Consider the following 14,064-nt stretch of genomic DNA (forward strand, 5'->3'; position numbering starts at 1 on the left):
TTAATTAGTGCATCTAAATTGTATGTTTGTCTCCCACAATGGAAAGATCCCAAAGGACGGATGATGGATGACCACTCAGTCCCCTCTTCCAGATTCGCTGCTCTAGCCTTTCTTTAGTCACTAGAGTTCTTAGTCCTTTATTACAGTATAGTCATTAGAAATTATACACTGAACTGCTTTTTTTTCTAAAAAAAAAGTTTCTCTTGCTCCTCTCGTTCTAGGTGAAAGCAACTGGAAATAAACCTGAGTGGTTAAAGAGGGCGGCGCAGTCTGGGTCTGGGTCCAATGGAGTCTGGAAGGCGCAGGAGGGGTGTGAGGCGGATCGCGATCTGATCTGGAGCTGGAGACCTCCCCCTCTCTCTCTCTCTCTCTCTCTCTCGGTGAACGAGCAGTCATCGCTGGGCCGAAGGCTGTCTTCTCCAACCCTTCGTTACCCTGAACACAACCGACTGCTCTCCCAGGGCGCCGTGGTGAGTCTCTTTCTCTCTTTGCCTGTTTCATCAGCTTGTGTATTGTACAGCCCAGCCTGCCTAGTGCCTAGATTGAAGCCTTTTTTTTATTTTCTGCAAAGTGAGCTTTGATTTTGATTTAAACCGTACAGCATTTAGTAGACTATTGGTTGACTGCTATTCAGTTACATGGAACATGGCTAATACACCACACTGGATATACAGGATGGCCCTTATACACAGCAGATAAAAAAGTTTGTCTCAACATCCATCTGATAACTTAAGACAGCATCTGAACCTAAAAGCAGTGCTGAAAAGCGTTAAGTGTAGTGTTGCTACCCAGAAGCCCAGAGCACAGGGCTACATTTTTGGCAAGCCACACAGTCACATGTGCATGCCCCTTTAAGAACATGATCACTGAGGACCTGCCTTGCACACAGCCTTACACTCTCCAAGCATTTGTATGAGCGAGCGAGCAAGAGAGAGAGAGAGAGGGTCCGTGTGGATCAGCGCTTCCTTTAAAATGGACGTGTGGGCCGTCCCGCAGGAGAAGAGCCGAGCCTGGTACCTGTCCCTAATGGCTCCAAACACAAAGGGGCCAAAATATGCCTGGCTGGACCCTTCCAGGCTCTACTGCAGCCACCAGGTACGGAGACAGCTCGGCTGAGCCTGCTCAGCGCTGCCTCCTGTGCCAGCTGGACAGGGCAGAGGGCAGCGAGCGGGCAGGGACCGCAGCTTCAGGTGCCAAATAAAGGGCCTTTGGTTTTAGAGGAAACAGCCAAATTGTAAATGCTGTGGCAGTTTTAAACCGATATTGACTGAACTATATGATATATATGAAATATATGAACAGATGAACGTTCATATATGTTCTGCAACCCTTATTGCACCGTGTTAAGTGTGCAGAGAGGCCTTGACAATGTCTGCAGCCTCTGCTGGGATGTGTGTGTTTCTTTTTCAGACTCTGTAGATGAAATGTTGGATTCATTTCTTTACCCTTGTTAGTCTCTCCAAATCCATTGTGTACTGACTTGTTTCTTCTCTCTGCTAGGCACTGGCTGACTGCGTGAAAGACCTGCTCCAGCCATTCCAGAATGAGCCCATTGACCTGGTGGCTGGCATTGATGCAATGGGATTTATTCTAGGTAGGAAAAAGACCGAAAGGCAGAATACCCTATGAGTGGCACCAGTAAAGTTTTGAGTGACTGGATCCATACTCCACATAAAAAGCATGCTAATTATATCTCAAAGGGAGCTGACTAAGCAGGAAATATAATCATCAGAGGAAGACACTGTATTTCAGTTCGGAGAAGCTCTGGCATTCAGCAAGTTTTCTGGCTGGTGCCACAAAAAGGAGGAGCAAAGACGAACGTGCTGTCCCATCGCAGTCATTTCTGTCATGCACGTTACTGGGAAAATTGACCTTGAGTTTCTCATTTTTAACTCGCACTATGTCAGAGGTTAGGTTTGCGCTGAGGCCCGAGTGACAGCTGTGGTGGGTGGGAAGAGCCTCTCTTTTAGCATAATGGATTCTCTGTGCGGTGCTGCTGAGGGCCAGCAGGCGGCTTGTGCAGAATGAAAAGCGCTCTTGCTGTTTGGCAAAATCCTGCAGCTGTGCGTCCAAACATTTCGCCAAAGGTTAACTCTCGGCAAGCCTGGGCGTCCATGTTTTGACCACAGCTCATCAGCTGCCCAGGACTCAATAGCATGGGAAGTACCTGAAGCTCCCAGACGATGGGGAATTCTTTATACAGGAGCCGGAGTTTGCAGTCACAAAGCTAGAAAGGTTAATTGGAGTCTGGGGGAAATCTGACCCTGGTGTGAGTGTGTGGGTGTCTGTGTCTAGCGTCCCATCCAGGGTGTACCCTGCCTCACACCCGTTGCTTGCTGGGATAGGCTTTGGCTCCCCTGTGACCCTGATCTGGAAAAAGCAGTTCGAAGACGGACGGATAGTGTTAAAGAGCCATGCCAGTAAAACAGTCCGAACCTGATATGAGAGAGGATAGCGGCAGAGCTCTCAGGGAGGATGTTCGTGTGGCTTCTGCCGGCAGGCTCTGCTGTGGCCACCTCTCTGGGCAGGGGGTTCCTCACCATCCGCAAAGCAGGGCACCTGTGCGTGGAGACGCAGAGCCAGGTCTACAGCGACTACTCCGGCCAGGAGAAGCTCATGGAGGTCCGGGTTGACGTCTTAAAACCAGGTAAGCCGTCTGCGCCGTAGCCAGCGCCCGGCAGACCCAGGAACACATTGCAGGAAAGCCCTGCGCCCCAGTGCTGATCTGCAAACCTGGTCGAAATCCAACGGCTTGTGTCCGCAGTGCGTCGCTGTCCCGTGGGACCCCCATCAGCCAGCACAATGTCCGGCTGGAGCCTGGAGCCATTCAGTGCCACACACTGTGGTAGGGGAAAGGGGATGGGACTGGCCAGCTAATATTGCAAAGCCTTCTGGAACTCATGCATATTCCGTAAAGCTGTTCGGGCTGCACAGAGTACAACTTCCACACACCGCACACGGAGATCTCATTCCCACTACCAGCACTCCTTCAGGGGAACTGGATCTGCACAGGATGTCGAAATTCCCATGCAGTCGAGGGAAGAGCGTACTTCTGATCAGTGGAAAGCCATTTTCTGGTTCTCTAAGAACTGTGAATGATTTGTAAAATAAAAATTCAGCTTTTTTCCCCTGCTGGGAACACGTGACAGCTGTACGTAGGCGTGTCATTGCACTGGCATCTCATCTGGGGCATATCCTGCTCCGTACCAGTCGTCTGTTGGGTTAGGCTCCAGCTGTCCGCGACCCTATTGGACTAAGCGGTTATCGAATTTGAATGGATGCCATTAACAGAACCCCATGCCTGTTTCTGTGCGCACAGGGGTACGGGTGCTGATTGTGGACCAGTGGATCGAGACTGGGGGAACCATGATGGCTGCCATTCGCCTGGTGGAGCAGCAGGGAGCCACCGTAGTGGGTGAGCATCACATTCTCACCACATGCCTTCTATGGGTGGGAGAAAACACAGCACTGTAGAGTCTGCCTGTGCAGCAAGGATATGCTGACTAACAAAAATAAAAGCCAAGTGTTCTCTGCCTTAACCTTCATGCTATTGTTTCTGGTTACATTGCATCACATCATCAGTAGCAGCATATTTTCATTTCTCCCCAAGGCAAAGGTCTCCAAGAAAAAACAGGCTGCTGCTGTAGGTGGTGTTGGAGGACCAGTAGGTAGTGCTATTTCCCCTTGAACCTTCCAATCCACTGTCCCTGTGTGTTGACTGTGGACACAGACTTGAGATGAAATATTCAGCTGAGGTCCTGACTGCCTGGTCAGAGGACCCCAGGGCGGTGTTTGTGGGAGTAGGGGTGAGCACCCTGGTGTACTGGTCAAATTCTGAACTGGGTTTGCACAGGATTTCCTCTTCAACTCAGCCGTTGAGTTTCTCACTCCTCCTCCTGCTCAGCAGGGCAGTGATGGCTCCTGCACATCACCCTGGTGGGGCTCCACTTCAGTAGTGGATGGAGTGGACTCCCCTCTTATAAGCAAAGTGCTTTAGGATGTATATACGTGAGCAATTGTGATCATACTACACTGTGCAAGGCTGACGCCGAGCTCATGGCAGGGGTGGCCGCCATCGCCGTGGAGAACAGCGCGGGAGGGAGGTGGATCAAGGAGCATTACAAGTGCTCACACTGCATCCCAGAGGAGCTGCAGCCGCAGATCGACCAGCACCGCCTGCCGTCCTTCCCGAACCTCAGCAACCAGGCCCCCTGATCGGGCTGAGAGGAGGGGGGGGCGAGCCTCCAGGCCCACTTCATGCAGGAGATCTCCAATCCAGCCGCCTTGTGTTTAACTCAAGAGTAAGATCGAGAGGGCGCCACCTCCGTCTGCTTGAGCCCTTAATTGGCCTCCCTGGTACGAAACAGGGTGTGATTATAAGTTTCCTTGTAATCGTGGGGGGGAGGGGGGGGGGACTTTTAAGGCACTTTAGCTGATTTGAGGTGTGCTGCTGTGACCACTGGGTTGTATGAAAGGAAGCCCTGATATTGGTGTTTCTCCAGCTGTGTCCTGGAGGAACACCAGGTCTCTCAGGCTGAAATGACTCAAAGAGCTTCCGTTTGCTAATTGATCCCCTTTTGTCTTTGTTGGATTCATTAGAGGCGGCACGGTGGCGCAGTGGTTGGCGTTGCTGCCTCGCAGTGCGTGGAGTTTGTATGTTCTTCCCCTGTTGGAGTGGGTTTCCTCCCCCAGTCCAAAATTATACTGGTGGGTTTCCTCCCCCGGTCCAAAAACATTCTGGAACAAGTTCCCCTAGTGCGAGTGTGTGCGTGTTTGTGTCCGCCCTGCGGTGGACTGGCGTCTCGCCTTGTGCCCACTGCATGCTGAGGTAGGTTTCAGCTCCTCCACAACCCTCTATTTGATAGAGTGGTTTGAACATGGAAGGATGGATTAATTTCACCTTTTTATCCCGACGTTGAAGTTGGTAATGTAGTGGGCCAGTCCCTAGTTTGTACAGGCTGCTTGAAAAGCTCCAATAATCCATTAGGGGGCACTGTTTACCAGCTCTCCCCTTCACCCACAGCACAGAACATTAAAGCACAGTTAAGCAATAAACAGAAATATGAATTTGTGTGTCTGTTAAGAATCTGATAGAATCCGTGTCTGAAGATTTAAGATGATTCATTCCAATTACACATGGTAAATGAGAGAAATGCTCTTTTATACAATGAGACAAATCACCCAATAAAATAAATTAGGCTTTAGTACACTGAAGGTATATTTCCTCTCAGGCTACAATTAACTTGATTTTGTAAATATACCAAACCATCAGGAATACAATGCAACACCACACAAGGGCTACAGGTCTCCTGCAGCATATGAAGATTAAACATTTTTCTTCCTAAATATGAAGTATTTTCTTTAATACTAGGAGTGATTGTCATCGACATGCATAAGCGGTAACTTGTATAATTGCATAATTTTGCATAAATCTCTCGATCAAACAGGACATATGATATTTACATGTCAATGGCAGTGACACAAAGGAAAAGCTCATTACTGAGAGAAGGACCAATTCCGACCACTTCCTGGTGCTCCTGATCAGCTTTCAGGTCCAGCTGAAATGATCAAACAGACTTTAATCCCTTATCGAAGCAGAGTCAGTCCTGGAGATCATCAACAATGTCAGAACTGGGAACAAAATCTCAAGGAGGATGAAATGCACTCAGTTCACCCGAATCAAAAAGAGTCTCACTTTGAAGACGAGCGGACTGGGTTTGGGTGCGGACATCAGGCAGGTTTTTAAATGCTAAATCATTTCCAACTTTGATCGAAATGGGTCTGGCGACTACATTTCAATCTGAAAAACAATTCATTCGTACGATATGAGCGGTGAGTGAGACTTGTTCCCTGTGTACAACGCGTCTTTGGTGGGACTATTCTCCCGGGCTGAGGGTTGTTTGAAGCGGATCTTTGGCTCCTGCGTCTTCATCTTCACTGGCAGCAGCTCGCCTGCTTCTTCTTCGAGCTCACGTACGTGTTGCTGGAACTGCTGTTTATCCCTGCGAGGAGGACACAAAACTAGATAAGTACGTTATACTATCTTCATCCAGCTGTTTGTGCAGCTTTATTAACTTTGAAGTTCATAGTTAAAGCTTCCAGCAGTATTTCACACTACCAGAAGATGGCGAACTTGCACCCTAAATTCAACTAAATTGTTAGTCCTATTAAACGGGTACTCTTCTGTTTAAAACTTTTTTACTTAAATCATTTTGTTTCAAATCATTTCTGCTATAACCACAGGCTAATGTTAACGGGTGCAGCTATGACATACTAGGAGAACTGCTATGATTGGACAGCTCTTCTAACGCAGACTCTGCCCCCACCTGGGTCTAGGAACCAGACTGGGTACCGATCACGTACAGAGTATTCGCTCCAGTCCAGGACAGAAGTGAAAGGAAGAATTGTTCATGTCTTGAGTGTAGTTCACAGGGAGCCCAGTGGAAATACTGCAGATCACATCACCACCCTTTTTTTTTTAATAGATAGGTTTGCTCACTCTGACACCTTAATGATCATCTATGGGTCAATGCTACTTTGTAAATCAGAAGCAACATTTACATAATTCACTGCCTTCAGATCTAAGGAACAATTCTTCTCACAATCCTTAATCATTAACTTTGAAATCTGGGCTTTAAACATGAGACTGGATTCTTGTGATTTTAATCAATACTTCTGCTAATTTGCATATAAAAGTCTTCTAACAAGCTTGTGCTTTCTAAAATGAGATGCGCCCCTTCCAAGGTTTTTGTAAAAATTTGGGATGATGGAATTAAAGGATTTGGAATTTGGGATGATGGAATCCCAGTTCCAGGGATACTCACGAACTACATCTCCGATCCGACGGGACCCCGACTTCTCCAGCTCGGCTAGCACGTTCGCTTCAAATGTCAGCGATGCCACGCGGAAGAAAAACTCCTTCACGTTCTCCCCTGCGGCAAAGGTGATCAGAGTCATCAACAGGAGGCCTTTTAAACAGTTGGCTCTACCACTACATCTCCATGAAAGAAACTATAAAGACTTCCACATGAGGACCTAGCAGGAGGTAACAAATCAAAAATGTAATTTGTCTAACTGAATAAGCAGCTATTTCCACGTCTGACCTACGTTCGACTGTCGCCACAATTTCCCCAAGAGGCCGAGCACAACAGGAAGAGCTCCAGCTGGCCTGAGTGCACACGCCGATGCCCACAACCTGGCCAGAGTCCTTCCATCAGCAATCGCTGCTTGGAGATGCCCAGTCACTGCTGACTAGTGGCACAGCCCAGATTTGAACTGGGAACTACAACCTGTGCTTTCACTGCTTCATCTGGTTAGTGGACCTTTCCCTTCTTATTTAAAATCACTTTCCATGCTTGTGCAATACTGCAGGAAACCAGTACGACCTGGCTTTATTCAAAAAGACCCAGGCGTGACCTCTGCAGTCCCTAGTGCAGTCTCCCACAACATTATCTCCTGCCTGCAGTTCATGGGTAACTGAGGCCTGGTTGTGCCATCATCATTAATGATTATGATGATGATGATGATGATTATTCACTCTGCACCCACCAGTTAGCGCGGACACTGCCCAGTATTCCGCCTTGATCTCTTTGGCCAGTCGGATGGCATCCTGCTCGATCAGCAAGTACTGGGCAGGGGACTGAAAGGAAGAAGCAGAACACCGTTAGCAACAGGACCCTCGCCCGCGTTTTGGTGCTGCGGGCGTCACGCCGGAGTGCGGCAGCTGCACTTACGCTTAAATCTTTCTTCGTCCCGACGAGGAAGAGTAGCACAGTGGCGGGGTCATTCTCCTTCAGCGCGTCTTCGAGCCACTGCCTGAAAGCAAGCACTCGGGTGAGGCTTTGAAAATGCACCAGTGGTACAAGTCTGTATTCTCAAACTGGGCGAGAGTGTCATTCAGGAAAGGGAGCGCCACGCGCACTTACTTTGCATGCTCCAAGGAGGCCACATCGTTCACGTCAAACACGATTATGATCGCTGGAGGGGGGGAAGAAACATGGTGGAGGCTGATGATCATCAAACACGCCACAGCACGAGGTTAGTAAAAAGACTCTGGGACATTGTTCTCCCTACACAGGTTTGTAGGCCCAAACCACAGAACTCAGACAGGGGTCAGTACTACTAGCAGCCTAGAGGCTGTACTTTCCTTGATTTATTTTGATCTTTGATCTTGGTTACTGCGACAAAACGTTTACATGCAGTGCTGGCCCTCTTCTACACCGCCTTATCGCTCCTGATCTGTGCGGTATTGCGCAGGTACCTTGTGCTCCTCTGTAGTAGGTGGATGCTATGCATTTGAACCTCTCCTGCCCGGCCGTGTCCCACCTGTGGGGCACAGGAAGAGGAGTTAGCGTGCTGCCGCGCGGTGCCATCAACGGCACGCTCCGCGGCGGGACTCACAGCTGCAGGCTGAAGGGCACGCCCAGAACCTCGAACCTCTCCATCTCAAAGTCCACCCCGATGGTCGCTTTGTAGTTCTTGTCGAACGTGTCCTTACAGAACCTGGAAACGAAGGGGAGGAATTTCTGTCAACTTGTGGGCTATTGAGTTTCAACCCGATCTTCCGAAATGTGGTTTTGGCCTGGAAGAGAGTCACTTCTATATCTACAGGACGGAAGAGCCGATGACTTCTCTGTCCTCCTAGACGTCTCCGTTCTTGTGTTGTCAACCAACCACAGTTCCACTGCTCTTTGGGATAACAGCAACTCTACAGCTGGCACTTCCTAACTGATGGATGGATGGAGGAAAGTCAGAGTGGATCTGAACCCACACACCTATCTAGCCTTCATATCTGATGCACAGGAAATGATGAGGGGGCTAAGGGCTGGGATTTCACGTCTCACTTAGACCTTATGGCACAAAAGACAAAAAAAATTCTGCATTCATTTCTCGCCTGAAATCCTGCCTAGTCTTAAATTTAGACAGTCAACTAAGTGGACCCCACAAAGGAGCTTTGGGCAACGCTGCCCTTCTGGGTTCCAGTTAATCTGAATTAATTAAGAAATTAATTAAAGACCAAGAAGAAGGCTTTTGTGTCTCTCCATTAGCGCACTGAGGCACCCTGTTGTCGTGGTAGCAGAGGAAGGAGAAGAGTCACACTGTGTATGAGTTAGTATGTGGGCTACGATGTGCTATACACCAGACACAACAGGAACGCTCTTGGATTCCTCATCAGGAAAGCACAATGAGGTCATGCATGTTTTTCTCCAAACCAAGAAGGGATTTAAGAGAATGTTGCCCTTTGCTCTGGCACTAGGAGGTTCCCTTGGCAACGTCAAACACTAAATCACGAATACTTTGCTCACCTATTAATTAAGCAGGTTTTTCCCACTGCCAGATCTCCAACCACAATGACCTTAGAGATCTTAAACCTGCTGGGAGAGAAAGAAGGAGGAAACTGTCAGACTGATCTGCGACCCCTATTGAAACCATGCACTCTCATGTGCCGGTCCACACAAGGATGCTGTTCGCGACAGTTGGGTCAGAAAAGGAGATGCGGAATTGTCTCAACACAAAAGTCCCAGCAGTCTCCCCTCTTCCCTCGTGGAGAAAATTAAAACATGCCACGCATACCAACGCAGAGCCTGGAAGATCCCGGGGAACGTAGCTCACTCCCAAGGCAACTGTACTCACGGGAATGCCGACGGGATTTCAAAGCGAGATGAAAGGAGCAGGCGGGCTGGAGGTTCAGCTCACCCCACTGTGCCGGTGCGCTGCTCCTGGCAGGCGGTCTTCACTTTGGGGTGGAAGCTGTCCTTGGTGTGCAGGGCGGCGTCTTTGGAGAAACACTGGAACGGCAGTGTGAAGACGGCAATTTAGCCACCACAGGCAAAAACAAACCCATTGGAAAGGTGGAGCTCCTCTTATTCCGAACTGCCCAGCGCCAGGACATTCCAGCTGGCTGGCACCGCCAGCCAGGAGACGCTACACACAGCCGAGCGCGTGTGAACTAACTGCACTCCCTGCCCTGATCAACCAGCGCAGCACGAAGCAATTGAGCGCTCGCTGGACAAATCCCAGAATGCCCCTGGAGAGGCGCCCTGTCTCTTGCTTACACTTGTGTGGAGGAAGAAACGGGGGGGTGTGGACCCTCGTGTTATACCAGGCAACCCATAAATACAACACATTCTCACTCCCGTGGAAATGGAATTTAATCCACATGGTGTCAGGGGGTTCCCAATCTTCATCCTAAGCATCCACACACCTGCTGTTTAGGATTGGAAATCCCTGCACTATGGAAATAAAAACAAATAAAGGAAAGATACTGTTGATCTTAATTGCACAAACTTAATTGTACAGGTAAGAGCAAATATGAAAGTCCTGTTAACAAACAGAAGTCAGTTTAGGGAATTATTATCGATTATTTTAAAATCGGAAATGAGCAGTTACTTGATATGCTTTACAGGATGGCATTTTTCTGCTTTGTGTATCACAATGGGCTCCTTTGGCCCTCGTTTAAATGAGCCAGAACATAATACCTCATAATCCTACCCGTCTTATCCATTAATGCAGATATTAAAATTGTGAAGAAAACAAAGGCACATTTCTTGGAAATCCAATCACTCTGAGTTACCGGTCTTTACAGTTCCCCTACCCTTGTTTCAGCCTTGTGAAGCAGCCAGTTTCACAGTAAATTTAGCTGATCAACTGAGCGAATCCACACGTGTAGGTCCGCAGGTCCGCTCACAAGGGTCAAAACCAGCGAAGGCCGGAGACCCAGCTGAGAGCAGGGACAGAGCAAGGAACTGGCATGCACGGGCCTGCAATCAAGGTAGTCAGGATTCAGTTCCCAGCATGCCAAGAGCAGACCACACAGAGAGCGTGTCTGGTAGCTGCAGGAAACCAGCCTGTCTGGGTCAGAAACAGCAGGGCCCGGGGCTGCCAGCAGGCCTGGAGAAGGCTGGCTGTTCCGTCTGAGGTTAGAAAAGGCAGGCAAAGGCACTCTGCAAGCCTGGGCTAGAAATAAGCTCTTCTTTCCTGGGTCTGAATCCATTGCAACAATGAAACATCAAAGCCATCCCAGAGGGAGGGGGGGGGGAGGATACGTCAGTTCACTTATTTTAATACCTCCTGTGAAGAAAAAAACACATTCTATCGGGATAACAAAACTGATGGATCACAAGGCACATTTTTCTGTTTACTTCTGTAATTCCATTAACATAGGAAGGAAGGGCTTTGTTTGAAACTGAAATGCCACTAATGTCTGACAAGATGCTGAGGGCCGGGATTTTTAGTTTTTTTGTCGTTCTTTTCATTTTTTATACCAGTCAATTGACCTTTAATAAAATCAGACTACGGTCCCTGTACAATAAGGCATATTAAACTGCAGTAGGATTTTTTTTTCCAATTTAAAATACGGCTCCGACAAATAAATATTCCCATTGGACAGTGGGTTATAGTCGTGCTGCGACAACCTCTGGGTTTTTATAATCTCTCGGACACTACCGGGAACCCAGAACAAGCGTGATTTGCTAGCAGGCCGCCGGATCAAACCAGGGTGTCAACTGCGAAAGCGCCCAGATCGTTTGCCAGCGGATACCTGGGGGAGGGCTGGGATAACCCGGTCTCTCCTGACGGGAGGCAGGACACTCATGGCGGACCCGTGGGCACGGAGGCGAGAACTCGGGAGGCCTGTGTCGGGAAACGCAGAGGAGACAAGGAGGAAAGTTCAGGTTAGACCAGGGGGTTACTGATCCTGGAAGACTGGGGCGTCTGCGCTTCAACACCGCTGTGCTCTTTACAACCTCGACGAGCTCGTTATGGGCTGAACGGCATCAGTTGAGCGATAGCTTCTAAAGCACCGGTGCTTTAGATTAACTTTCCAGGAGACCCCCTCCTAGGTCCAGGAAGTGGTACCACTGAATTATAAAAAAAAAACTAATCTGGAAACAAACACTCCGCCTCATGACCTTTTCTTGAAATGCAACTACACTTCCTCTTTCAACCGGGAGGCCAATAACAAAACTCCTCTGTACTTGGCTCCTGGCTTTGTTAGAACTGACGAACTGCGGAGTTTACAGCCTGGAGCCCCAGCAGGAGAGATATGACTGCTCTTCTCTCCCAGTCTTCACCGGCTTGTATACAGAGTCTCTGGCAACACCAGTTATTCCTGGCCGCTTAGCAACAGTACAGCAGTGTCAATACAGATTTGCATGGGCTCACCTTCGGCAAACTTAAAACAGCTGCTGCAGACGGTTATGAACACAACGCCACAACAAAAGCAATCCAACTCTCCTCACCTATTGTACAGTGGAATAGGTGCATTTTAAAAAAAAATACGTTTTTTGTCATGGTTCTACTGTATGTTCAAAATGTCTGCTCTCTCTTTGACATCAGCAAGATGCTAACACACGATACAGACCGTTGTCCGTGATCATTATAAATGCCCCCGAGCACCCATACCCGTCGTGCTTTTGTGTAAATTAAAAGTGCAAAAGCCGATTCGTACAACGATGTACCGCAGTTCAGAAATTTCTCAGGCGCTTAAAAGACAAATAGCAAAAACCAGGACTGTCCCTACTTTCTCGGTCGGTAATGGCATGTTCTCCACACCAGCCCGAACGCTAGCATGGCTCATTTCTATCCATCTAGCGAGAAAAGACTGGAAATACCCCAGTTTACAGCTCGCCAATACAGTAACCGCGGACGATCTGGAGGTGTGACATCGGGCGTCGTGTCGGATCAATGAGGCCGGACTCTCCCCTGAACAGGACTCGAAAATGAATCGTTGCAGAAGAACAAGAATGTGTTTAGGTTTTACCTGACGAAAAAGCTGAATGTCAAGGCCATGTGACTAACATAAGACTGAAAGAGAAACGTGTCGTGGGAAATAAACATTACGCCATTCAGTTATAGTTAAGAGAAAATAAACACTCCAGACGATGTCGGACTAATCTCCAATAATCCGTTTCTCCAGTAAATCCCTGAACAAAGACAAAAACAGTAACTGTGTGTTCTATCTACAGCGACCAAACAGCTAAGGCCGCTTTTTATGATAAAAAAAAATCACAGCAGATAGTTTGCAGTGAGCTTAGACTACTTTTCGACGCATTTAAAAAAAACTTGTAAACACTTTCTTTCAAGATAAAAAAAGACGTGCTTTTATTTTCTAATCTTCCATCTCTATTGCAATGAACTAATTCGGTAGCTGTAGCTCAAAGGAACCGTACAAGATATATAAAGAATACGGTAATGTGCAAAAAAAACAACTTTTGTCTGGGATTCTTTCACGCAAAGACCTCGCTGTAACATTTTGCGCTGTCCCACTCCAAAGCTTTAAAACCGATGATGAAGACCCATCGATAGGCACACAAGGGCAGAGACATTAAAAGTTAAAAATGGCTCCGGAGTTTAAAAAAAAAAACTTCACGTTTGTAAGCAGGAGTTAAAACCCCGTTTTTCACAGTCTAATGCAAGCTATACACTTACCTCGACACGCACAAATTGAGAATCAAGTTTCGTTTTTACGAGTTCTGCTACCTCTCGGTCGTACCGTAAAGGCACCGTAAAGTGAGGCACTTTTTTATCGCTTGTGAAAAGTGATTGAAGAGTAGGTAGCTCATTTAAGAGAGATCAGGCTCCAAAAAAAAAAGAAGCTCTTCCCTTTCCTCAATCCCAAATGATTCCGGAGGAGGGGAATACCGAAAGCCGCGCACAGATGTCTTGGATTAACTAACTGGTGACTCAGACTGTCTGCAATGCTTCTTCCATTCAAAAACGGGATTTGCTGAGTTCGGGAATCGTTCCGAGACCCTAGTGGGGATTTCTGACATAGCTGTTGGCTCCACCTGCTGGCCACATCATGTCATTTCAGTCTGTGCGCAGCTGCCCGGTTACGACGCGGTTTGCGATCAAGCGCTTGCGGTGCGATGAAGTCAAACACCTAAAGTGATAATAAAGAATTATACTACATCACGCGCATTGAATGAAAGGCTACGCTATATTAATGGGTTGGAAATGTAACCCAAATGAACTACAACTAACTAGCATTTATTCTCTGTTAAATTTCTTCATTTCATTGATTAACGTTGTAGGTTGCATTGTAATTCGCCGTAAAATTCAAGA

At 47.8% G+C, this 14,064-nt stretch overlaps 2 protein-coding genes across 4 annotated transcripts; one reads left to right on the top strand and one right to left on the bottom strand.

Annotated features, from left to right (window-relative positions):
• Window positions 1-912: 912 nt before the first annotated feature.
• LOC148814360 (uncharacterized) lies at window positions 913-4,344 on the top strand. The gene is made up of 5 exons (XM_088907162.1): window positions 913-1,095; window positions 1,501-1,594; window positions 2,501-2,647; window positions 3,320-3,415; window positions 4,064-4,344. Exons 1-5 carry the CDS (start codon window positions 913-915, stop codon window positions 4,213-4,215), a joined length of 672 nt encoding a protein of 223 aa, XP_088763288.1. The 3' UTR covers window positions 4,216-4,344.
• Window positions 4,345-5,141: 797 nt separating this feature from the next.
• rab34a (RAB34, member RAS oncogene family a) lies at window positions 5,142-13,596 on the bottom strand. Of its 3 annotated transcripts, XM_088906872.1 has the most exons (12): window positions 13,429-13,446; window positions 12,163-12,239; window positions 11,540-11,631; window positions 9,697-9,788; window positions 9,306-9,374; window positions 8,401-8,502; window positions 8,261-8,325; window positions 7,926-7,977; window positions 7,734-7,815; window positions 7,549-7,639; window positions 6,825-6,932; window positions 5,142-6,002 (listed from the first exon to the last, which is right to left on the bottom strand). In XM_088906872.1, exons 3-12 carry the CDS (start codon window positions 11,591-11,593, stop codon window positions 5,935-5,937), a joined length of 783 nt encoding a protein of 260 aa, XP_088762998.1. In that variant the 5' UTR covers window positions 11,594-11,631; window positions 12,163-12,239; window positions 13,429-13,446; the 3' UTR covers window positions 5,142-5,934. The 3 variants fall into 3 exon arrangements, with proteins under 3 accessions (XP_088762998.1, XP_088762999.1, XP_088762996.1); XM_088906873.1 differs by lacking the exon at window positions 12,163-12,239 and having other exon boundaries at window positions 9,306-9,371; window positions 13,429-13,596; XM_088906870.1 differs by lacking the exon at window positions 12,163-12,239 and having other exon boundaries at window positions 13,429-13,539.
• Between the last annotated feature and the right edge of the window lie 468 nt (window positions 13,597-14,064).

Source organism: Atractosteus spatula, chromosome 27 (assembly GCF_055471065.1).
Source record: "Atractosteus spatula isolate fAtrSpa1 chromosome 27, fAtrSpa1.hap1, whole genome shotgun sequence".
Taxonomy (NCBI): domain Eukaryota; kingdom Metazoa; phylum Chordata; class Actinopteri; order Semionotiformes; family Lepisosteidae; genus Atractosteus; species Atractosteus spatula.

Bases quoted from the DNA above. Each gene is read 5' to 3' on its own strand.
- rab34a (XM_088906870.1), bottom strand. From the start codon at position 11,593: ATGAGTGTCCTGCCTCCCGTCAGGAGAGACCGGGTTATCCCAGCCCTC. The intron at 8,503-9,305 runs GTGAGCAAAGTA...CTTCGTTTCCAG, and splicing joins AAAACCTGCTTAATTAATAG to GTTCTGTAAGGACACGTTCG. The intron at 7,640-7,733 runs GTAAGTGCAGCT...TCTTCCTTTCAG, and splicing joins GGACGAAGAAAGATTTAAGC to TCCCCTGCCCAGTACTTGCT.
- LOC148814360 (XM_088907162.1), top strand. From the start codon at position 913: ATGAGCGAGCGAGCAAGAGAGAGAGAGAGAGGGTCCGTGTGGATCAGC. The intron at 1,595-2,500 runs GTAGGAAAAAGA...TTCTGCCGGCAG, and splicing joins TGCAATGGGATTTATTCTAG to GCTCTGCTGTGGCCACCTCT. The intron at 2,648-3,319 runs GTAAGCCGTCTG...CTGTGCGCACAG, and splicing joins GGTTGACGTCTTAAAACCAG to GGGTACGGGTGCTGATTGTG.